The sequence below is a fragment of the Pyricularia grisea genome, assembly GCF_004355905.1.
Source record: "Pyricularia grisea strain NI907 chromosome Unknown Pyricularia_grisea_NI907_Scaffold_1, whole genome shotgun sequence".
Classification (NCBI taxonomy): Eukaryota; Fungi; Ascomycota; class Sordariomycetes; order Magnaporthales; family Pyriculariaceae; genus Pyricularia; species Pyricularia grisea.
The window spans coordinates 215,834-239,251 of NW_022156716.1; the positions used below are offsets into that span (position 1 = coordinate 215,834).

Here is a 23,418-nt window from a genome sequence, read left to right on the forward strand (position 1 = left end):
GTTGAAAATTATGTTGGTTTGACGTCCAAAGTTAAGACTGAAGAATCGATCTCGAGCCGGTTTCTGGTTTCGCGCGTACCAAATTCTATCTCTCTGGGAGTAAGGAAGAAAAAGAGGATGGATAAATCCAAAAAAAGAGTATCTGACAGAAGAAGAATGATGTAAAATGGGATGTTGGGATATCGAGAAAAAAAGATCAATCAATCTTGTCTAGAAGTCGAAAAAGTATAGCGAAGGATCGTGGTCGGTGACTTTTGGTGTAAAGAGTGGAAAGGTTTTGGTCTCGGGTTGGCCGATCCAGACGGCAGGAGCAAGCTTTGTCTGCGGCACAGGTAGGTAAAAGGTTAGCGTCATCAACATCCAACATGGGCGCGACGGACAAAGTCGCATCCAAGTAATAGTATTTCCGAGTGCCTGCTTACATCGTGAAGAACAAAGAAGCACCGTCGCGACCAGATATTGTGGTTGCAGGAAGGAACTGAAATCCGGGTGTCTGTCTCCAAAAAGGAGTTGCGTGTGTTTGGAGTCGAGATTGCCGGGGAAATTATGTGCTGTTGGTCGATCGAGTCGGAAGACCGTTGAATTGAACAAAAAGTATGGTACTGAAACTGAAAAGAATGAGTGCGAATGCCGGATAGAGTACACAAAATTAGGTGAGTGCGAGTTTTGAGTTTTGTTTTTCAATTTCCTGTGTGGGCTTTCTAGCAGTCTGTTTGTCGAAGACGGTGAAGTGGATTTTTGGGTGTGGCGATGCTGTGCGTGCAGATGTGGGTGCGCAGGTAGTGTGCGGTTTCCTTGCTGGTTGCGGTTGATCCGAGAATTTCCTTTTTTTTTTGTCTTTTTATGAAAAGATTTTTTTATTTTCTTGTAAATGACGGAACGATATTTTTCAGAGTCACAATGGGACAACCAGTAGTAGCAGCTGCGACAACGACGACCGAATTCAAAGACTGAAAGGAAGGAAGAAAGAAAAAAGGAAGGGCGGTGTGTTGGTGATGCAACGACGAGAGAGAAAGAACGAGGAGAGAAGCCAAAAGCTTTGAATGCATACGAGGAGGAGAAGGGCGAAAGAAAAGAGAAAATTCACGGGACGGGATGGAGCTCGTGGCCGTGCGGGTTGTGGGATTGGACGCCCCTCTGCAGGCTTCTTACCAGTCACTGCAAAGTGGAGACCCTGGTTTTCCTTTTCGATCGGACCGGGGGGAGCGTTGAAAACAGCTAAACAGACGGAACTTGGTCCAATCTTGTCGCAAAAATGTCCCAAGGAAGGCCCGTCTCGACCCGGTACTTGCTTGAAAATCGGGAATGCATGTCCAACTTGTAATTCCATCTTGAGTTGATATGTCATATACGTTTTACATCGGCAAATGTACTGCATTTCTTCTTGGGTTTGTTTGTGTTGGTGGTACATTACGAACTTGTGCAATCGATTGATTTCTCACATTTGGCCACCACCCCGTTTTGGTGCGTGTTTTTACTCTCTCCCAAACTAGTCCAGTCGCGGAAGTAGGCAAGCACAGGCGAGTAGCCACTCCCTGCCCCAGAAGACGGAACAAGGGGTAGACCAGCTTGCAGGGATCTAGCGCCTTTTAGCGGATAGGAGAGCTCTCTAATTGGCAGCATTGTGTGAGGGCCACTCTGCCGTCAGGGTCTGTGATTGGATGCAGAGGTCATCACCTTTTTCTGCGATCAAGTGTCCCCTGCGTGTACGTGCTGTGCTGCATGCAACCGAACCTTGCCAGGTGCAGTGAGTGGGTGCTTCTGTCGGGCGCCCGTCGATCGTTGTCGGCTTGCTTTGTTGGTGGGATGCTGTGCTTGGCTAGAGTTTGCTGCATCAAGAGAATGAGACAAAAGGAAGCGAGAATAGAACAAGAAGAAAATAAACACACTTGTCACCTCGGGGTGGTTGCCTCCCTGGAGCTGGGTCAACCCAGTCATTCCACTGCAAAAGTGACCACAGTACCAGTAACAAGGGGACGGGCTCTTATTGTTGACCACTCTGACTCGCAAAGCCTCCCCAAAATTCCGACATTCTCTGAGTTGAAGTTTGGTGTGCTAAGAATAACAGGCAGAACGAGGAAGAGCCACGCACGATCTGTCAGACGCGCACACACAGGGCCCAAATCGGTCTCTCCTTGGGGGTGCCAGGAACAAGCCACAGAGCGCCCTCGTTTGTTCTTGGCAAATTGGTTATTGCGCTGCTCTACCGGCCGGTTCTTGTAAGGAATACTGTAGCCTGTAGGTGTAAGGTGCAGATTTCCCACTTTTCCCGCTAAATGAAAAACGTGACCAATGATATTTATCTCCATCACATCCGTCAAGCCCGTGCAGCGAATTGATGGGTGGGCTGGACAAGATCTCCAGATGTTGCCGCCGCCGCCGCCGCCTATGAGTTAAACAGAGGCAAGGTGGCAATGAAGGAGGGGTAAAGGGGAGACATTTTTTGACATCACAGTAATCTACGTGGCACAAGACATCAAAAAGACAAGTTGGCAGGTTTCTCTAGTGAAAAAAAAAGTTCTGAGTAATTAATTCGCGAGTCAGGAGGCAACTGACATGTCGGGGTGTTTCAACAAAACCTACTGCTTGCTGCGCTGCATACCGATTATTATTTTTTGATACCCACAAGAAAAGCTTCCAGATAAGTTCCACAAAGGGAGGATACATAGTACGGGGGTTTTCGGAAAGGTGGGCATCGAGTATACTATAGATGAGGGTTGTAATAATGTAGTAGGCTCTCAAGGTAGGGGCCTAAAGACGGATGGATAGCCCCCGTTTCTGGTTATTTGTGTGAATTTCATTTGACCATGCAAGTAATGCAATGTACCTAGTCAAGGCAGTGTCGGGTGTGCATTGTTTTGTCCAAGATGATCTTCGGTTTAAGATGTCCCATGTATAGCTTTTTTTTTCATCCTTGGAATATTGGTTCGCTTGATGGCTTTGACAGGCGCGGGGAGCGGACGCGAGGTTGCTCCTTTCCGTCTGCGAGCAACCACGGGTCTGAACCTTCCAGTCCTATCTATATTTTGTTTTTTATCTGGTTGTCGACCTACCGCAGGTGCCCAAGGTAGGGACCTAACCTTAGGTTCCAAATTAGAGTAGCGTGGCGCGTAGTGTCAAGTTCGCAACTCGTAAATCGTAAACGAAATGGGCTCGGGTCAATTGAATCCCACCAGCAGGCTAGAGCTGCCAATGTCTTTTCGCAAGCAAACAAAGAAAGTGCACAATTTGGCTCCAAGGCCATAATCGTTAGCCAAAACAAAGCCAGCCCTTTGAGGTGGTTGCCAATAATTTGTGCGATCTAATTGATGCTAGTGACCCCGACCGACCGTGGGCCCCTCCGAAATCAGCCCCTAGAACCGAACCCCTAAGTGCCTCTGCATGCGGCCATCTGAGACACGCCTACAGACCCTGGAACGGCGATCAGTACCTAGCAAGTCAGCTCGTCGCGTGCACGCTCCCCTCATCGCCCGAATTGATCGGTCGCATTTGGTTTGCAAAAGCTACGATGTCGGTGCCTGGTATGGACGGGAGCTGGAGGGGTCTAGCTTGCATTCAAGGTTTTTTTTTCTTCTGTTGACGGCACAAATATTCTTCTAATATTTTTTCCCCAGGTTGTTGTTCCTCGCTTGTCAGTATAAGACTTGTCTAGACCGTTCGTTATCGGATAAAAAAGCATATTGCAGCGAGGCATTCAGGCATGGTGACCAGCACTGATGGCGCTTCCGGATTGACCAGGAGAAATACGAACCGTTCCGACGGCATATGCGCCAACCATCTCATCTTGGGATGGATTTTTTTTTTGTTCTACTTTTCTTACTTTATAGTCCGTCATCATCCCAGGACTTCAGATGTCTGGTGGTTGGATGGTGGAAATGGTGACTTGTGCAGATGATAACGGTCGTGTTTACCCGAGCTTGATGCCATTTCGTCACCCACAGCAGCTCCCAACATGCATTAGGTCTGGTCTAATCCATTTCTCCAGGTTGTTCGTCCCAAAAGTCAAATGCCGTGCAGCACCGGATGCCCGACGGTGATGGATTTTCCTTCCCAAAGGGAATTGGGATCCTTCCTTGCTCTTTGCTTTTTTAAGCAGTTTTTCGTTGACAATATCTAATCGTGTGGGCAAGGATGAGCACGTTTAACCGACCGATTACCTTGTAATTAACAACACGTTCATGTATACGTGGTCAGTAGGTAGGCTATTTTAGGGGCGAACCAAATAGCAATTAATGGTACGATCTTGGTCCTATTATTCTCAGCTGTTCTCCGCATACCTATGTAGCTATTCGTAGGTAAGATTGGCACATCTGTATGGAATGCTTCCAGGAATAGAAAAGCCATCAATAGTGTCTCATAGATACTGTATAGCAGAACCACAGCCACGGAGTGATCATACCTGATCGAATTGACGTCAAGTTAACCGGAAGGAAATAAGGCATTTTGCACAAGATTCCCATGGGATGTGGCTTGTCTTGCTTGGGTTGCTTCAAAAACGAACTCTAATTATTACTACGCCACCATACCGCGTACCGTATAATGTACCTGGTAAAACCTTTTGGCAGGCCAAAATAAAGCTGAAACTAGTAGATCTGGGGTTTCTGGCACCGCCCGTCTCCCGTGGCCGTTGTGCAACATTTGGGATGATGGGGATGCCCGACGAGGTTTTAACTTGACTAATCACCGACAATGCTGGTTTTATGAGGTGCTTTTTTGGAACAAATAGATCCCCAGACTGAATGGATTTTTATTTTTTTCTAAAGAAGGTAAGATATGCAGGAAACAGGGACTTACCGCATTAGAGAAGCAGGCTTGGCAGGGCACAGTCACACAAGCGGCAAAACGTCTTTCCCTGCACCGAAGCTGTGTGTCAAAAAAAAAAAAAAAAAAAAAAAAAAAAAAACTGGCTGACTGGTGTACAAGCCCGAAGCCATCGCTTTCCCCGGTTCGTGCATGCATGCACCAACAACGTTCTGCATCACACATGGCCAGCCATCCAACGAAGATAACAAACATGCACCTGTGCATCAATCACACAGAGTTCCAACGTGGCACCAGTCAATAATCTTTTTTCTACTGCGATCCATTTTCAGCCCTAGGCGCTGACTATGATAGGGGATCCATCCAAAATCCTGAACATGTCAGCGTAAAGAATAGACGCTGCTTGTGGCTGAACAGTTTCAGGTTGTATTCAAACAATAAGTAATAAATACTACCTACCTACATGACAGTACTCTATAACTGCATGTAAGCGCGCAAGTGGGTGTCCCGAGCCCGCAGTGGAGCTTTGGGGGATCACTTCCTACTGCGAAGTGACATGGTAACTACTGTACGTAAATCAAATCAATCAATCTAATCCATCGGACAAGCGCTTATGTCGCGCTTAGAAGACAAGAAAAAAAGAAAGAAAAAAAAAAACAATTCTAGCCCCCGAACCCTCTCAATCCCTCCATCCCGGCGGCTACCAGACTTTTGGGTCCCTCACTCACATCCCCCACGCCTTGCCAGTAAAACAAGCCCGCGAGGCCGTTGGCGCGCACGTAACCCGCTTTGAGCCGCACCGTAGCCGCCGTGTCCAGACTGACAAACCCCTTGCCGCCCTCCCCCTCACACAGGTACCAGGCGGCGCACAGCTCGGGATCCACCATGGCCCTGTCCAGGTCGGCGGTCGGGAGGTCGTTGTAGTCCACCTCGCCGGCCTCGGAAAAGCCAGCACCCAACGCCCTCGCACCGCGGAAGAACCTAGCGTACGCAGGCACGCCGAGCACGATCTGGCCCGGGTGGACGCCGTGCACGATCAGGTACGACACTGCCTGCATGGCCGACAGGCGCAGGCAACCGTCGGCCTGGGGTGGCAGGCGTGCCGGTCTCGGGTGGCGCAGCTGGGCGTGGTGCGCCGACACCTTGGCCCAGGGTCCCGAGAAGTCGTAGCTCATCAGGTTGAGCATGTCCAGGAGCGCTGCCGCCCGCCCGAGGGGGATGTGCTGCAGCGCCCATTCGCCACAGGGAAGCGCCGTCGTCAACAGGTACCTCGGCGCGGGGAGGGCTTGACGAAGAGCGGTCAAAAGGGCCACGTAGGCTTCGCCCTCGTTCGTGTTGGACGGCTGCTCCCAGTCAATATCCACGCCGTCGAACCCGTGCTGGTCCACAAAGTGGCGCGTGGCTCGGGCTAGCGTATCCCGGGCGCGAGGATTGGTTGCCAAGGCGGGGAACTCGGCACTGCCGGAACCGCCGCCTAGGGATACGATGGTCTTGAGGTGTGGGTTTTGGTGCTTGAGCTTGCTCACAGCGGCAAGACAGCCGGTGACCCCGTCGGCTTCGATCTGCAGATCGGCATACTCGTCAAAGTGCTTGAGCGTGCCGTCTTTGTTGACGCTGTTTTATGAATGAGGATTATTAGTAAGTGTTTTTTTTTTTTTTTTTTTTTTTTTTTTTTTTTTTTTTTTTGATTTTTGATCGAGGCTTGGAAGGAGCTTGTATTTTCTTTACGAACCCAATGAATGCGTAAAAGACGTGCGTAATGTTATTGACCTGCAGTTTCGACGGGGGAAGCTGCTTGTAAACTCGCCAATTGGGGTAGTAAACAGCATTGATATATGGCCGTGACATGCCACCGGCCGACATGTTGGGGTTTGCAGCGCTGGGGTACGGCGGGACTGCAGGTGAGAGGTTGTATGGGCGGGGTGGGACGGGCGGTGGCGCGGCTGTGTTGTTGTTGTTGTTGTATCCGTATTGGTAGGGGTATCCGGATGTACCTGGGGCCGGCATGGGAAATGATGCTTGAGCAGGCTGCGATGGATATTGATCTTTATCACGTTTCCACTTAGTAAATATGATTGCGGGCGACTGTTGTTGTCTGTCGTTTTGTACGTAGGTAGAGCTTGCATGAGTTCGTGTCTGTTTTGGAGGTGAGGGAGCTCGAACCTCAAGCCAGCAAACTCGTATGCATGCTAGTGGCACGTCACTTTTACACCGGCCCTCAATTAGCGTGCATCTGTTTCACCGCGATTAGCAAAGAGACTCAACGGATTAAGAAGCATGTAGAAACGCCCATCACGTGTGAGTCTCTTAATATCGCAAATATCATGACGACGGGATTTTGCCCGATTGACTCTGGTGCAGTATACCTAGGTAGGTATACTATTAGTCTAGACTAGCCAATACAGGCATAGCCATTTTACCAAACTATCCCAACAAAGCACCGCTCCTCATCTTTTTCTTTATATGGAGATAGGGGAAAGAATGAAGGATGACAGACACAAAAGAATAAATACAAATAAATAAATCAAAAGGCTCGCGCTGGTTTTGGATTGTCCATTGACTTGGACAACATAAACACTTCTTCTCTAGAAATGTTCACTTCCTCTGTGTTAACCGCATCAACCACGCCGCGCGCACTCATTACACGGCTGTGCCTGGAGCATATTTACTTATACTATGTGACCGTGAAGCCAGCACTACATTATAGAGAGTGACCTCTTCGAAGCCAGTGGCCGAACTGCTGTTCTATTGTTCTTGGCGCCGTCCAAGCTGTCCCTTCCCGCCCATCACCCACACTACCACACACTTCTTCCAAATGTGTTGACTTTGGCAGTTTGCATCTCAAATAAGACTATGACTACATAGTCACCTTTTGACTTCAATGCACTACGTCCTTCCGGTGAGTTACAGTGTGAGTATAACATCACCACGATATTAGAGTTTCTCATGCGTAGTCACCATGAGGATCTTTTCTTTTTGTTACTTAGCCACCCACGCCTCCGCCAAAGACAAGATAACAACTCCTTCACTGTGAGGCTTACGGGTGCCTGGCGGTCCATGCTGGAAGAAGACCAGCCCTACCCTTGCTACAAATCATATCGTCACAATGTGAAATTGACGCATAGTGAACATCAAAAAAACAGCTTTACCATCATCCATGCCCCTCAATGCTATCCTCAGCCCTCAGCCACCATCCCCCGCGATTCACTTTTATGGTACTGTGTGATTGGGGGGCAATGCCACTCCAAGACACTGGTATGATGCGAGTAATACATCGCACCATTTCCACAAGGGACCTTCTTGTATTTCTAAGAATACTGATAAAATAACCCTTGATTAACATGTACATTAACAAGACAGTGTCCGATTTCCTTATAGTAGATATCTGGGAATTTGTGCATTTTCGCAAGTCAAGGATCCGGGGTTCAAGTCACATGCTTTATTTAGTACGAAGACAATAGGGGTCCGGACATTGCCGTTATGCAACCTCCTATGCTGATAAAACTCCCGAGTACATTTACCATTGCCATTGGGAATATTTTGACTTCCTTGATACTAGCGACCGCCGACCACTTGCCAAGTTAGAATGATTCAAAGCTTGTGGGGCTTGTCACTTGGGATAAACAATACAGTCACAAACTTAAGCTCCAGGCATTGCCAGGTTTGAAGGAAATTCCTAATGACAAGGTTAAGGGTGACGCCAACTGCAAAGCGGTCTCAGAATTTGGTGCTGCTTGGATTTACAATGAAGATGCTGCTGAATAAACGGCATTAGGTCAGCTGGTAGGGATGAGTTATGAAAGTATTGAGTGGGTAATTTAAGGGTTTAATAATCAGGTGATCCCAATATATGTACTTAGGTAGCTAAATGGCTTTTGTATGATTCTTTGGGCGCCTTAGGCTTCCTACGGGGAGAGGAGATTGACGAATGTAACAGCAAAGTACAAAGCCAACGAGACAAGTACAATAGCATTGCCCCTGGAGGCCTGAGTCAAAGGCAATTATTTGAGTTTGAAAAAATCCACTTAGAAATTACGAGGAGATATAATGCTTTCAGTCTTTTGATTTCCTTGTCAGGAGAAGCTACCATGTTAAAACCTTAAGTGTCAGTGACCCATTCGACAGACTTCCAAGAGGCTTCATTGTTTTCCTGGTCGTCATCAGGTCCTTCTGCAGATCGGCGCTCATGTCTGCGCGTGGGATGGTGAGATTTGAGGATTAGATTTGGTCTGGCGTCTGTAAGCTCGCGGTAGACCGGAATTATGAGGGAGGTCGGGCATCTTTTTCGATGCATTGCACAACTGTGATTGTGTTTTGATGATATGATAGATGCACCCGACTTGGTCTAAGGCCCCATCCCGATCTTCATAGCCCTTATCGCTTGTTCCACCTAACAGAGAGTTGGAGTGAAAAAGGTTAGTGGTGTTCGATGTTGTTACTTGGATGAGCGGGTGATCCTCCAGCGATATTAAACATTCAACCTCGAGTCACCAAATGAAAACTTGGCCTTGGAAAAAGGATGGCCCAGTAATACAAACTCTTGGTCATCTTAACGGGGTTTCAAGGCATCCATGGAGTCGAGCTAAATCTTGTGGTCATGACCACTGATGATACCTTGCTGAGAGTGAGAAGACTCCTGAGGATGCTTTGGTAATACCACATGTATAGGGGTTTACTAGCGCTTTCGATGCGAGTTTAGTGGCGCTGCAAGAATAATCGCTGATGACGGGTGCATTGACGACTCTTTTTATCAGGTACGTGCGCTAGGCAAGGGGGCTTCTACGTCGCAGGGACTTTGAGTTCTCTTTTTTTTTTTTTTTTTTTTTTTTGCAAAGGATCTGTATCTTTTGGGCTTCTTGAGGTGATTGAGGATCCTTCAGAGGCCTTGTGAATCAAGTGGATAGGGGGATTACGGGCTATTAACAGCAGAACACCCAAGAGGTTAAAAAAGAACTTGAAGCAAAATCATACACTGCCCTGATCAGTCCTAGCTGGTAATTCAAAAACCTAGTCTCTACGTAAAATAGGTAATTCACTTCCAGAGTTGCATTGAATTAACCACATTCTCCAACCATGCATAGAAAACCTTAAGGATGGTAGGAGAGTTTAATCTGCGCCCAACGGCCCGATCCTTTTGTCATCGAACCCACAGCGCTTCTGCCGATCGAAAACTTTCTAAAGCGCATAAAACGGCTTGGCTCCCGGGCCATTGTTTACCACCCAATAACCCTCTTCGAAGGCATTGTGGTAACTCTCGCTGCATAACTCATTCCAACGTCGCCACAAATCTCTCCGCCAATTTTCAAATTCAAATGAGCCGATAGTATTCATGCCAAACAATGTATGAAGCCAAAAGTTGCACTCTCCGATTTCACCGTCCAGTTCGTGGATGTATACTGTTGGGTGAAAGTCCGAGGGATAATCAAGAAAGGCAAGCCATCCGCCCAAAAGTTAGAAGTGAGTCTGCTTGATTCTGGACAGCTTTAGCCGTGAAGCCGCAATGTTGTTCGAGCGAGTTTCAATAGACCTGAGTAACCAAACAGTTTCCAGGACCGAAATGTGATGTCATGTCACATTATATAATGGCGAATATACCAGTATTATACAAAGAGAGTTTAGAGGCATTGTAACCAAGAAGACGAAAGGGAAATGAAACAGGGCGAAAAAGAAAGGATAAAACAATGTTGTAGTAGAGTGAGAAGACCAGGATTCATGCCTTTGGTGTTTACTTTTCAAGAAGCATGTAAAGCAATTGTGATAATTTGGTCTCAAGAGCTGGTCCTGACCATTGCACTGCGCTAACTCTTAACCCAAAAAAACGGGTAGGCAGGAAAATAACTGCCTTGGGTGAATTCCTTTTTATACTTGGACTTTTGGAAGTCTATGGGAGAGAAACCAGCAGGTGCAGTTAATAGCTAAGTTTTGGGAGTCTTTACCCAAGCAATTTCAATATGCATTAAATAAGAAACAGTAGGTTATATATGCATCTTAATCTTCAACAAAGTTATTCTTATAGACACAACGTATTTCAAAAGTTGTGGGGTTGACTTGGCAGAGATATTGCCCGAGACATTTATGCAATGCATGGTTAACATACACAGTATTGCCAGAGACATGTTTCTATTAGAAGATGCTTGGGATCTACATTCAAAGTAGCATTGGTGCACAAGAACTCATAGTTTGACTTTCGCATGGCATATACATTAATTCTCGACAACTCTGCTAGCTAAGCTAGGGACTAGTTAAGGACTAAAAATTCAAGTACAAAAGAAATTATGAGGTCCTATGCCGAGCTTCCGAGCCAAGTGTAGCACTTGTCGGCGATAGGAACCTGGACGTTGTAGAGCGAGCGCGACCAGAGACTGCTGACGAAGGCCGTCAGGCTGAAGGAAAAGTCGCTCTGGAGGCTCAAACCCTGGGCGCAAACCGTGTCGTCGGGTTGGGTGACACCACCAGTCTCGTTGACGGACTGCGAGGCGGTAAAGGCAAATTCGTTGTTGAAGCGGGGGCGGGCAGTCAAACCGGCGTTGAGGTCCACAACTCCAGCCAGCACCTCGACGACGAGCTGGAAGGTAACATCAACCCAGGTGTCGGCCTTGGCCCAGGCCTTTTCCGAGAGGTCCAGCTGGGCGTTGTGTGTAGGCTGCCAGGGCTGAGCGGTGGTTTGGTTCATGTCGAGGAAGTCGAGGTGAATGCGGCCGTTTTGGAGGCCGACACCGGCGGTACCTGTAACAGTCACGCCGGCACCGACGTCGACATCGAGACCGACGTCGAAGAGAAGTTCCGGGCCAAGGGTAATAATGCCAGGAACGTCGACAATCATGTACGACAGTTTGCTGGGGCTGTAGGTAAAACTGTCGCGGTATTCGGCCGACGCAGTCAAGGTGACACCGACCTCGGCGTCGATGCTGGAGTCGACGTCGACGTACAGTTGGTTCAGCTTGCCGCCGAGGATGTTGTAATCAACCTTACCGGAAAAGGTAACAGAGGCGGTGATTGAAGCCGTGTCTGCCGAAACCTCGAGGTAAGGGGGGAACGAATAGATGGAGGTGCCGTCAGGAATGCCGACAGTGCCCCCGATGGTCAGACCATTCTCGCTAACGCTAATACCACGAGGGTCGAGTTTCTCGCGCTTGGCCACGGAACGGCGCTTCTTGGCGACGGGAACTCCCTGGAACTCGATAACGGTTTGGGCTAAATAAATATCTGGGGTTAGCCCATTGCTATCACTGTCCAACATGATCTGTCAGGGAGAGTCCAAAAACATACCCGCCGTGCTGGCGACGTCCTTCTTCTCAGAGTGAGCAGTCACAGTCAGGTCCTTGACATCGCTGCTAAACTGGTTGACCAAAAATACACCACGCTCGACCTCGGTGTCGCAACCTCCGAGGTGGTTGGTGAAAAAAACGAGGTCACCCTTGTTTGACCAAGAGGCGACGGCTGCCGAAAAGCCCTCGGTGTTCTTGAAGGTGACTGTAAGAGTGCCATCGACACAGGTGACGTTGTTCACCGAGGCAATGTCCTCCAGCAAAACAGTCGGGGTCTGCATTTGCAGGTCGACGTGTACCATAGGCTGGGCGTCTACACCGTAATCGAGCGTGATGTTTGTGCTCGGCGCCACCGAGTCGTCATCAGATCGCGCCTGCAAGTTCGTTTGCTTAGTGATGGGCTTGAGGGTGGTGACATCCTTGATGCTCTTCCCGGCAAAAGCCGTGGTAGCAAGGAGGGCCAAGAGGCCGGAGTAACGAAGGACAAGCATAATGAGCGACTGGAATAACTTGAGGGAAGGACAAGATGACTGCTTTGGCTAGAAGAGTCTACCGTTTGGACGTCTGACCATGGACGTTGTGAGGAAGAAAAAAGAAGTGACACCCGGACATGATGGGAGGCATTATGGACTTATATCTTTGTTGGCTAAGGGTTTTTGGGTAGGTGAGGTATCTAAGGTGGGTTAGATGATGTGCCCTCTGGTACCTAGGTAAGGTAACAGGTAAGGTAAGGTAGGTAGGCAAGAGATAGGCACGGTAGTCAAGGTGGTATACAGAGAATGCAATAAAGGTGTGCCAAGTACCGATATCCTGTTTGCCTACCACCTCAAATTCGCTTGCGCCACGACTATGGAAACACGGGTACGTAATACGCATCGCATAGGCAGAGGTCCCGCACGGCAGTCTCGCCTGAAAAGGTCTACTTTCCCGTTTTGGGTCGACACAAGAGAAAAACGCCAAGGCGAGTTCCATGGTACACGACTTGTGCCTCTCGTAAGATATTACTAGCACATATCGATAATGGACGCGTGCTACAAGTCTGCGCCCCAACTCGTCCGGAAGCATTTCGGCATTGGTCCCGCGGACAAGCACGTGCGGGGAGTCGATGAGCCTTGATAGGAAGGTGATTGCGGGTTTCTTTGCATTTTGAGTTGTGATGACAGGGGGTTTATTGGGTGGGCCCCCTGCGTCTGGATGTGGATCTGGTAATGAGATCCGTTCCGCGAGATGAGCGGATGGATCCCTTACAGGTCCGCCTAGACCTGATTGAGTAACTTCGCTAGAATTTATAATGCTTAGCGCTCCCAGTAAGCACTCTTCTACCCACAAAGATAGGAGAGGACCACCACAAAAGGAGGCGCGAGTAGTAGCAGCAGTAGTAGCAGTCCCAACAGTAGCAGCCGCAGGGAGGGAGCGAGCGCCACGAATACAACGTAACAACGAGGCCGTGTACTTCTCGGGTATTCTTCCTATTGTGCTTTCACATGCGGAAAACAAAAAAAAGAGGGCGCTTATCTGGATGTGAGGGGAATCAACTGTGTTCCTGGGTTTGGAGTTGGAGTTGGAGTCGGATTTGGAATTAGATTTGTAGCCGGCGGTTACATACATACCCACCCACCCAAATCACTCAAGAACATATGACAGAGAGAATACAGAATAAGGTAGATAACAAATGACAAATAGTCGCGGGTTCATCGAGGGGTATCAGCCAGCAAAACTCACTCGTTACAAAGTTCAATAAGGTACTTGGGTACCTGGTAGTTAGACCAAAACACCCAATAACCATACGACGACCAATGTCCACTTCCCCTGAAATCCCCCTTGTCTAATCGCACTCGACGGTGCAGTTTGGAAAGGACCACCTATATTTTGCATCGCCGGGGAAGGCGACGATGGCCTGTCAGTCGCTGGTGGGCCCAATCCATTTCCACTGTTGCTATTCGGGGGCGACTCAGGTACAGGTCCAAGTCCCGGGGGACCCGTCTGTGGAGGTCCAAGCATCGGTGCCGGGGGCCGAGCTGGTGGAGTTTGTTGTCTAGGGTCGCTCGTCGTGGCTGCGCAGTACCGGAGCCAGGCTGCACATTGGTCGCTTATCTGCGCCCGTTCCGTAAACACTTTCTCTTCTCGTCTTCTTCGCAGCTCTGCTTCCTCCTTGTTTTGGTCTAGTTCTCTTCTTTCGACCAAGAGATACTCCCCCGCCAGAGATCCCATCAGTCTCAGTTTCCCTATCTGTGTCATGTCCAGAATCCAGCCATTTCCGTCGCTGGTTCTTCTTGCCACATGCATTGTCGTTCCACTCGATTCTCTCGCTTGAGAAGCGAATTGGATGGTTGCCAGCATATCATCCGCCGTATCGTTCACCTCGACAATGTAGGAATGCGTATCCATCGGGATAAATGATGCCGACTCATGCCCCCTCACGATAACTGGTGGAGAGACTGAAGCCCCTTCGCGTAGGGTGACTAGTCGCGGACGTGGCGACTGAACATGGAGGCTTAATCTCGATAATAACACTGATGTTTCCTGCATCTGTCATCACCGGAATAAAAGGTAAGCGTTATTCAGTTTGACAGGAAAGAAAATGGGATCAACTGTGAAGAGTCGTGCAACCTACTCCTGCTGCGATGGCGCGAACCTCTGCGGTAGATCCATAGCTAAATTGCAGAGATGCTGTGGCCACCGTAAAACAGAGTCTACACAACAACTTCATGTTTTCTTCCTTTGGTCGGTGAAATCGGCGCTTGGCCTCAAAAAGTCAAACTCCTAGGTCGGCATGTAGCCAGCTGTTATAAGGTATTACTTTAGCATTATGGTTATTTCTTATCCTTGGGGAGCTTGTGGTCGTTTCGTAACATTTTCCTTGCTTGTCAATATTTTCCATCTGAACTTTCAAGCAGGCCATGATTAATCACAGCTGCCGTGAGCACTTTGCTTGGTCAGGGCTATCGCGACATAGCTGGGACATTGTCAACATGTTGAGGGTCGAAGGCATGCCCTGAGAGGCTGTCTTGAAAAAGCATACAACATCTGGGACGCTTGACGTTTCGACAGGAAACATGCACCGCCACGGGGCCAACTCTGGAATCCAAGACAGTCACTTAGTAGTTACTCCAGTATCAACAATCACGATACTTCCCATTATATGGATCGGGGCACAAGGGCAACCCGTCCAGATATCGTGTGAATCGTAAACCGAAGCCGTTGACAATCGACAGCCAAGGCCCTAGGTGAACTGCGTGACTTCGTCCCATAGCTTGCACAGACCCCGTCCTCAGCACGGACGGACGGAGCCGAGAAAATTAGCCTCCACTACCGTTACCCCCATTATTGCAAAAAACATAAGATTGATGGCAAATTGGATGAGCCTCCATACCTATGGTGCGATTCGTTGTTTCTTGTCTTAATGGCAACCTGTGGTTGGCGCGCCTAGGCTATTCGAAGTAAATCTTGGGCCACGTTAAAGATCACCCACGATTCCTTAGCCAGCACCCTTTTTTGATCCACACAGCAGATGTCTGCACTGGGTACGTTTTGGGTAGGGTTTTCGGCCAAATTGGACAAAATGCATAAATCAACAACAGTGGGCCTGGCCAACAGGAATTAAAATCAAAATCAAAGGTTAAAATTAGGGTGGTTACGTAATTTAAATTAATTGGCAGAATTTTAAAGGGGTAAATAATACGGTAAATGGTAAATATTGCGGTAAATGGTAGGTATTGCGGTAGGTAATAAATAGTAAATATTACGGTAGGTAGTAGGTAGTAAATATTGCAATAGGTGGTAAATGGTAAATATTATAATAAATGGGTATAATAAATGGTATGGTTTGGGAGTTGGAAATAATTTTATATAATTATTGGCCGAAAAAACGGGTTTACCGTTTTCGGTAAAATTTTTACCGTCTAGTAGTAAAATGTGATTTACAGGTGCAATATGGGGCTGGACGGGGTTAGGTGGGTTTTGGGTGGGTAAAAGTCTCGAAACCGTATTTACCAGTGTTTACGCTGTATGGATCAAAAAAGGGTGCTGGATAAGGAATCGTGGGTGATCTTTAACGTGGCCCTAAATCTTTAGGGCGAACAAGATATGAAGTACCAGCTCTTGGCTTGCCGAGTAAGCGCAGAGCGGGGGGAGCTGCAGATATGCTTACAGCAAATACTATTGGTAGGATGTACTCGATCGGATGAATGGCATGACATGTGCTATTTTGGGTGGTCTAGCCAGGTAGGTATCTGCAGACCTTGGCTAGATGACAAACTCCCATCAGTATCCATACATTTTTTTGTTCCGAGGTTTTCTTGTGCTGTCGGGGCCGTCCGTGACAGTTGCCGTGGACATATGCGTGTCATCCAGCAAAACATTGCCTATCCACAGCTGCGCCCTGGGAAACATCAACCAGGGGACTGTTACTTGGAGTCCAGAGATGACTTGAAATGTGAACTTAAAAGCCCTTAATCAAAATTGTAGATGAACGTTGCGTCATGCGCAATAAATCATTTGTCGCACATTCAATTGCTGTTCTTCTCCAAAAAGAAAAAGACTACTATAGCCCTTAAACATTGTCATATTTTGCCAAACAACGCCTGCTTGGTATCATATTGATACTTCAAATCCATGTGGAAGTAGTTCGGTGTGTCTCCGCGTGCAATTGCCCAAGCCGAGTCGAGTGCCTTTAATACTTCCTCGGGCAACGGTCCCTTCTCGAGATGGTTGAGGTTATCCTCAAGCTGGGCACCACTTGAGACACCGATGATCACGCCATCATGTCCGCCGTTGGTGACGTTGAGTGCGGAATGGTGTATAGTCCACCGCAATGCCGTCTCGATCATGCTAAGGCCGTGCTTCTCAACCGCAGCCTCTATAGTTTGGAGTGCTTTAAATGTGCTCTCCTTGAAATATCTGTTGCGGTACATCTTGCCCATACTGGTAGTCGAGTCGCTGAATCGACCCTCGGCGGGTACCATATCCTGGGTCTTAATCTTGCCACTGAAAAGACCACCGGCAATGGGGTTGTACACCACTAGATCAAGACCATATCGGCGACATGCAGGAATAAGTTCTGCCTCGATAGACCGTGTAATGACGTTGTACATGGCCTGGTAAACTGTAGGACGCACCCAGTTGTTTTGCACACATGTCATGACAATTTCGGCGACCTCGTATGCAGCAAAGTTGGAGATGCCAAAGTTGACAAACTTGCCGGCCTTGTGCAGGTCGTTGATGGCGCGAAGTGTGTCGGCAAAGGGGGTACCTCGGTCGGCGGCGTGAAGATAGAGGAGCTGGAGAATTTGGGCTCTGTCAGTGACTGAGGAGAAGAGCAAAAGGAATCAAAGGCCAGACAAAGCTTACATCAATGCAGTCGGTGCCCAGCTCTTTCAAACTAAGTTCCACCGACTTCTTGACCTTATCAGGGGCATTCATGCCATATTCTGTCGGGTATTGAACCTTGGTCGCCAAAGTAAGACCGCGTTGCTTCCAACCAACCTCACGGGTAAATGCTTCTTGCTTGCCACCAATATACATGCGGGCAGTGTCAACCTCGTTGTAGCCGCGCTTCTGGAAGATGTCCAGGACCTTGCCGAACTCGTCCACAGATGTGATGCGGGCGCCTGTAGCCTCGTCCGGGCCAAAGGTCATCAGGCCAAGGATGACCCTGTTGGTAGGGTTATTTGCGATGAGAGGCATGGCGGAAATGGTGTCGAAATGTGCGCAAGAGGAGGCTATGGTGTGACTGAGTCGATAGCTATGCACAGTTGTGAGGTCAAGGTTAGGTTCAAATTAGCGCCCTTCGTGTTGGTGAGTTCAAAGGATAGATATACGAGAAGATATACTACTTACAATCCCAAGTACCCAAGGTATCTCCTAAGCAGCCAGCGTTACTGTGGGGTTGAAGGTCCCTTAAAACTTAAAAAGGGCTGGGACGCGGGGTCACCTTTAAGATATTGGACTCGGGCTCGTGTTCGTAGACGTCATTTTGCGAGGACGGCGTTGGGGCCGACGAAATAAAAAAATCTCGGGTAGATGCCCGATGGTGACCGAGCCCACAGCCAATTGATTGAGCCAATTGCGGCTAGACAGATAGGTAGGTACCTAAGGTGAGGTACCAAGGTGTTTGGAAACATCTCACAAGTCAACGGGGTGGGAGAAGACAAAGCCGGTCTTTGCGGGGTTTGCGTTTGGGATGGGTCCCTCCTTGTTGGTAAAGTCAGTCACGTGAGAAGCATGTCTCATACTTCAGGCGATTATGGATTGGACAGGATTGCCATGCACCAAATTTCGGGGTGCCTTACTTAGGACCTCTGGCAGGTCCAGCTGGGTTGGCGGCATGGTAATGGTGGGGAAATCCCGCGTCCCTCAGCTCAGGTGATCGACCGCACGACCTGAAAATCCGGTAAATTGAAAACGCGGTCTACACCTTCTCGTTCGCGTCAGAGACACGCTTCCTTCGCGTCAAACCTCTCTTTCTTCCCCATTTTCCAATTCAACCCTTGCACTCGCTCCACCAGACAAGGCCGCGCGCGCAAGCGACAAGAGCGCCGTCGGCCCAGCAATTGAAGAAAATCCCAAAAATTGACTCGGTTGCTATCGATCGATCGGTCGGTCGCCTCGTCGCAATCCAGTGCAACCACCACCAACAGCCTTGCTAACCTGGAGCTGGAGCTTTGATACCTTCTTTAGTCACATTTCACCAATCAACTGTTTGTTCATCGCCTTCGTTAAAACATCAAATACCATTTACGCATACCCTAGTGCATGAACCGTATGCAGCGACCCTAATTCGGCCAGAGCAACAAAGCCGGATTACTTGCATTGCTTCCTCCAGTTGTTCCATCACCAACGTCACTGGTGACATCCCTTCCCCCGAGCGTCATTTTCGTCCGGAATCAAATATCATCGTGTCTCCCGCCGACTCTCCCGATCCTTTCCGGCTCCGGCCACCGCCAGGCCAGACCATGGTCAAGGCAGCAGCAGCAGCAGCCAGTGCCCCGGCTGGGCCTGGCATCTACAGTGCGACCTACAGCGGGGTGCGTTGCCATCTTCCTTACTGTCTTGCGCGCGCTCACATACGGATGCCTTTTGGTCTATCCTTGTGGCTCGCTGCTTTCTTCCCTACCTGCCTGATTGCGATGACTTTGCGCCGTCAATCCCCTTTATCGCTCGTCCTGCCATGGCGCATGACGTCCATCTCTTTCCCTTGCTGCCCCCTTATCATATTATGATCTGGGTCTCGCATCTGCCTTTCTCTTCACACACGCCGACTTGGCACAGGAGATATACCCTCTACGACTATGAGAAAATATTCCCTAACAGTCACCAATCCAACAGATACCTGTCTACGAGTACCAGTTCGGAGTAGATCTCAAGGAGCATGTAATGCGCCGACGTGTCGATGACTGGATCAATGCAACACATATCCTCAAGGCCGCCGGCTTTGACAAACCCGCAAGAACTCGCATTTTGGAACGCGAGGTGCAAAAAGATCAACACGAGAAGGTTCAGGGCGGGTATGGAAAGTATCAAGGTGTGTACTTGCATCCAAGGCCGGCAACTTGACTACCGGCTCCCACCTGATCGCTCCGCAACCGTCAGTACTGACCCTGATCATTTGCAACTCTTTCAGGTACATGGATCCCACTGGAAGCAGGTGAAGCTCTCGCCCACCGAAACAACATCTTCGACAGGTTACGGCCCATATTTGAGTTTTCTCCTGGGCCTGACAGCCCACCTCCGGCTCCACGACACACGAGCAAACCCAAGCAACCAAAGAAGCCAGCGGTGCCCAGATTTAACAACAAAGCCCGCGCGGTAGCCAAGCAGGCAGCACCACCGATACATTACCAGCCCTCTTTACATCCTCAGGATGCATACGAGAACGGAGACATGTTGGTGGATGAGGACGACACACCAGACAATCTGACTGTTGCTTCAGCTTCTTATATGGCCGAGGACGATCGCCCAGACTTGTCGCACTTTTCAACGGGACACAGGAAACGCAAGCGCGAAGAACCTACCGAGAGTATGATTGAGCAGCAGCATAGAATCTACGGCGATGAATTGTTAGACTACTTTCTGCTGTCTAGGAATCAGCCGACGCCAGCCATGCGTCCGGAGCCTCCCATCAACTTTAGGCCAAACTTCCCCATAGATGCGGACCAGCACACTGCCCTCCATTGGGCTGCTTCGATGGGCGATGTTGACATTATCAAGCAGCTTTTCCAGTTCAATGCTCAGCCCGATTCGAGGAACGTGCGGGGTGAGACGCCGCTCATGAGGGCGGTCACGTTCACCAACTGCTACGATAAACAAACCTTTCCTGTCGTGCTCAAGGAGCTCTTCCACACAATCAACATCCGCGACCTGTCAGGTTGTACCGCCATTCATCATGCGGCTATTCTTAAAGGCGGTCGCGTCCACAGTCCAACGTGTTCGCGGTATTATCTCGACAACATCCTCAATAGGCTGCAGGAGACACAACATGACCCAAACTTTGTCCAGCAGCTTCTCGACGCCCAGGATAATGATGGCAACACAGCTGTTCATCTTGCTGCGCAGCGCGGTTCGAGCAAATGCATTCGTGCCCTCCTGGGCCGTGGTGCCAGCACCGACATTGCCAATAACGAGGGCATGATTGCTGCAGATTTGATCAAGGAGCTCAATGCCAGTAAGAAGTTGCGTTCTGTGCCGCAGAGATCATCCTCTCCATTTGCACCCGAGTCGGCTAGGAGACAGGTTTCATTCCGAGATGCGTTGGCGGGTGATGTCGGCGCCATGACCATTGGCGCGGCCAACAGCCACAGCAACAAGATGACAGCCAGCCTCAAGTCGGAGGCCGCCCTTACCGTGCAGAACCGAATCACACCTCTGGTCTTTGAGAAGTTCCACGATCTGGCCAGGTCATATGAGGATGAGTTTACGATAAAAGACGAAGCCGAGCGCGAAGCCACCCGAATCTTGGCGAACGCACAAGCAGAGCACGCCTCTTTAACAAGCAAGCTTGCGGAACTGGGATCGCAGCTATTACCGCCAGAGCAGGCTTTTGGCATTGACGGTGAACTCGAAACAGTCACCGGCAAGGTCAAGGCAGTTGTTTCCACATTGAACCGTCTTCATGTTGAAGGCCTAGTGGAGCGGGAGCTGGACGCAAGCATGAACGGCGATTCCAACGGGAATACCAACAGCATTGAGGAGAGGCTCGCTTTGGCCAATGAGCTCCGCTACCTCCTAGGCGAGCAGCAGATGGCAGAGACGGAGTACATTGAGGCACTCAGCATGGTGGGCACGGGCGAGAAGATCGACCAATACCGGCGACTGCTCAAGAACTGTCTGGGTCCTTTGGCAGAAAACCTCGATGATAACCTGGAGGAGCTTGTTGCTATTATGGAAGAAGAGGTTTCAGATGGCATGGTGAATAGTACTGCCAACGGCCAATCATCGGTAACAAATGGCCTGGTGGGTGGCGAGACGATGGACCTTGCGCCACCAACATCGGCTCTGTAGAGCAAGGCCGGAACTTTAGCCTTGTGCCACACGCCTCCGCTACAATTGCCTGATGCTGGCGACTTTCCAAGCCGTGTTGGTCCTGCGTCGTTTGGTTCACCGAACTGGAGGTCTTCATCGCCTCTTGCCTGGGTCGATCTGTCGCCAGGATTCTCACCAGTGTCTTCTCGGGGTTCGCCCATGACTTCGCCACCGTCGCAGCTTGTAGAGAAATGTGTCACGTCTAGCTGTCGGGGCGCAGCTTGATATTTTGGTGTTTTGCCTAGGGACTAGAATCCTTACTGTCTGCAGTCATGGTATGATCTTGTACTGTACGATGACTTACTTCATTTCATTTGTGTTTTTATCCCCTCTTTTTCTTTCCTGCTACTTAATAGGATTCTACATGGGGATTATGAGGCGTTCAGGTGACCTATTTTTGGGGGGACAAACAAGTCGCTAGTTCACTTTGTAGAAGTATAGTATAAATACCTTCAGCGAACCACGGTACGCTTTCTCGTCAACCAGATCATATGCCCCGACCTTTGCAACCCCGAGCAGCGTTGTTGACTTTCCGCCTGTGTGAAAATACTAGCCTAATCCGACTTCTCCTATGTTTGATTGCAGAGCGAAACATAGGACTGTCAGTAAGGGGATTGATTAGTTGTGGCATGCCATACCTCTTTTAGCCGTGCCCCAAAACTGTAGTCGGCGGGATAAATAAGGTAGCTTGATGACATTACGATCGACACCGTGGATTAAACATGGTAAACCTGGACAGATCAGCATGGCCAGGCTAAGTAATGTATCCATCAAATTAGTTGCGATGGAAGGTTGCAACCAAAGGGACTAAATCATGGATATGGCTAGCTATCCATTTTGTACCTTCTTTGGGATGTCGAGCTTAGTTTTGGACATCCTTGTCGTAAGATCAGAGATGAAATGGATGCAAGGACTTATAAATGCTAGTTAGTATAACTACATTAACTTGAGTGGATTACTAAGATATCTAAAAGTAAGTGAGAGGTATGTAAGGTAGGCAACACACTCCGAGTCTGACCCGGAAAGCTGACTTGAAGAGCCGCAACGGGTGAGACCAAACACGGTAGTCATCATCAGGTTGCATAAAAAAAAAGCCGACGATGGTTTCGTTTCTTTTTTTCATTTTTATTTTTATTTTCCCCCTCCAAAGATGAGAATTACCGTGCAAGGGTTTTCCTCCTCGTAAGTCCTCCAGTCAGGAAACGCTCACTGGATTTGCGGATTTTGAATCCTTCCGATTGAGAATTACAGCGAGGCAAGCAGTGGGATTGGCTTCGATCAAAGTAAGCATGCGGCAAGGATGGCCTTGTAATATTTTTTCGCCGTAGTTTGATGCACCTACCTTACCTACCTAGGCTGTTGCTGCCCTCCCCCCTCGCCTGGTCTCTCCCGTATTTTGACCTGTAAGGATAGTGGAAAATTTCGGGTTACAAATCGAAAGAACGACCACGCTTTTTGGTACTACCGAGCTGGCTGGGAAAAGACTAATAGTAGGAAAGGAGTAACGGGAAGATGAAGCATGAGTAAATGGCGTCAATGGAATGCAGGAGAGGATGGGAAAAATGGAACACAAGAAGAAAAAAAGACCAGAACCTAAGGAAGCTTGGATTGCTCTTGTCGCAGAAACATCTTGGCAAATTCAAAAGGTTAGATAGAGAAATAAGCGTATCATGCAAAAAAAAAAAAAAAAAAAAAAAAAAAAAAAAAAAATCCAAGCGGTGGGCGGTTATTGTTCTTGTTGGACGACCTAACGGTTCGAGCTGTCGCGTAATTTTGACGACTGCTTCCGTCGAATTGCTTACTGTACTGGGCGACGGGGGTTCTTGGCAAAAGTCAACCGTGGCCGAAAGAGGAGAAGTGATCTGCAAAC

At 48.9% G+C, this 23,418-nt stretch overlaps 5 protein-coding genes across 5 annotated transcripts; 1 reads left to right on the top strand and 4 right to left on the bottom strand.

Moving 5' to 3' along the window:
* Positions 1-5,423: 5,423 nt before the first annotated feature.
* PgNI_00049 (uncharacterized protein) lies at positions 5,424-6,856 on the bottom strand (the record flags this gene model as incomplete). The annotated part of the gene is made up of 2 exons (XM_031120133.1): positions 6,494-6,856; positions 5,424-6,375 (listed from the first exon to the last, which is right to left on the bottom strand). The coding sequence occupies exons 1-2, from the start codon at positions 6,766-6,768 to the stop codon at positions 5,424-5,426; spliced, it is 1,227 nt and encodes a 408-aa protein (XP_030987791.1). The 5' UTR covers positions 6,769-6,856.
* A 4,188-nt stretch (positions 6,857-11,044) lies between these two features.
* On the bottom strand, positions 11,045-12,703 carry PgNI_00050 (uncharacterized protein; the record flags this gene model as incomplete). Its single annotated transcript, XM_031120134.1, has 2 exons — positions 12,031-12,703; positions 11,045-11,955 (listed from the first exon to the last, which is right to left on the bottom strand). The coding sequence occupies exons 1-2, from the start codon at positions 12,518-12,520 to the stop codon at positions 11,045-11,047; spliced, it is 1,401 nt and encodes a 466-aa protein (XP_030986398.1). The 5' UTR covers positions 12,521-12,703.
* An 886-nt stretch (positions 12,704-13,589) lies between these two features.
* Positions 13,590-15,542, bottom strand: PgNI_00051 (uncharacterized protein). Its single transcript, XM_031120135.1, has 3 exons — positions 15,403-15,542; positions 14,644-15,269; positions 13,590-14,558 (listed from the first exon to the last, which is right to left on the bottom strand). The coding sequence occupies exons 2-3, from the start codon at positions 14,737-14,739 to the stop codon at positions 13,791-13,793; spliced, it is 864 nt and encodes a 287-aa protein (XP_030986399.1). The 5' UTR covers positions 14,740-15,269; positions 15,403-15,542; the 3' UTR covers positions 13,590-13,790.
* A 1,049-nt stretch (positions 15,543-16,591) lies between these two features.
* PgNI_00052 (uncharacterized protein) lies at positions 16,592-18,122 on the bottom strand (the record flags this gene model as incomplete). The annotated part of the gene is made up of 3 exons (XM_031120136.1): positions 17,868-18,122; positions 17,379-17,772; positions 16,592-17,308 (listed from the first exon to the last, which is right to left on the bottom strand). Exons 2-3 carry the CDS (start codon positions 17,712-17,714, stop codon positions 16,592-16,594), a joined length of 1,053 nt encoding a protein of 350 aa, XP_030986400.1. The 5' UTR covers positions 17,715-17,772; positions 17,868-18,122.
* A 235-nt stretch (positions 18,123-18,357) lies between these two features.
* PgNI_00053 (uncharacterized protein) lies at positions 18,358-22,014 on the top strand. The gene is made up of 4 exons (XM_031120137.1): positions 18,358-18,625; positions 18,708-19,054; positions 19,356-19,551; positions 19,651-22,014. Exons 2-4 carry the CDS (start codon positions 18,983-18,985, stop codon positions 21,525-21,527), a joined length of 2,145 nt encoding a protein of 714 aa, XP_030986401.1. The 5' UTR covers positions 18,358-18,625; positions 18,708-18,982; the 3' UTR covers positions 21,528-22,014.
* The last annotated feature ends 1,404 nt before the right edge of the window (positions 22,015-23,418 follow it).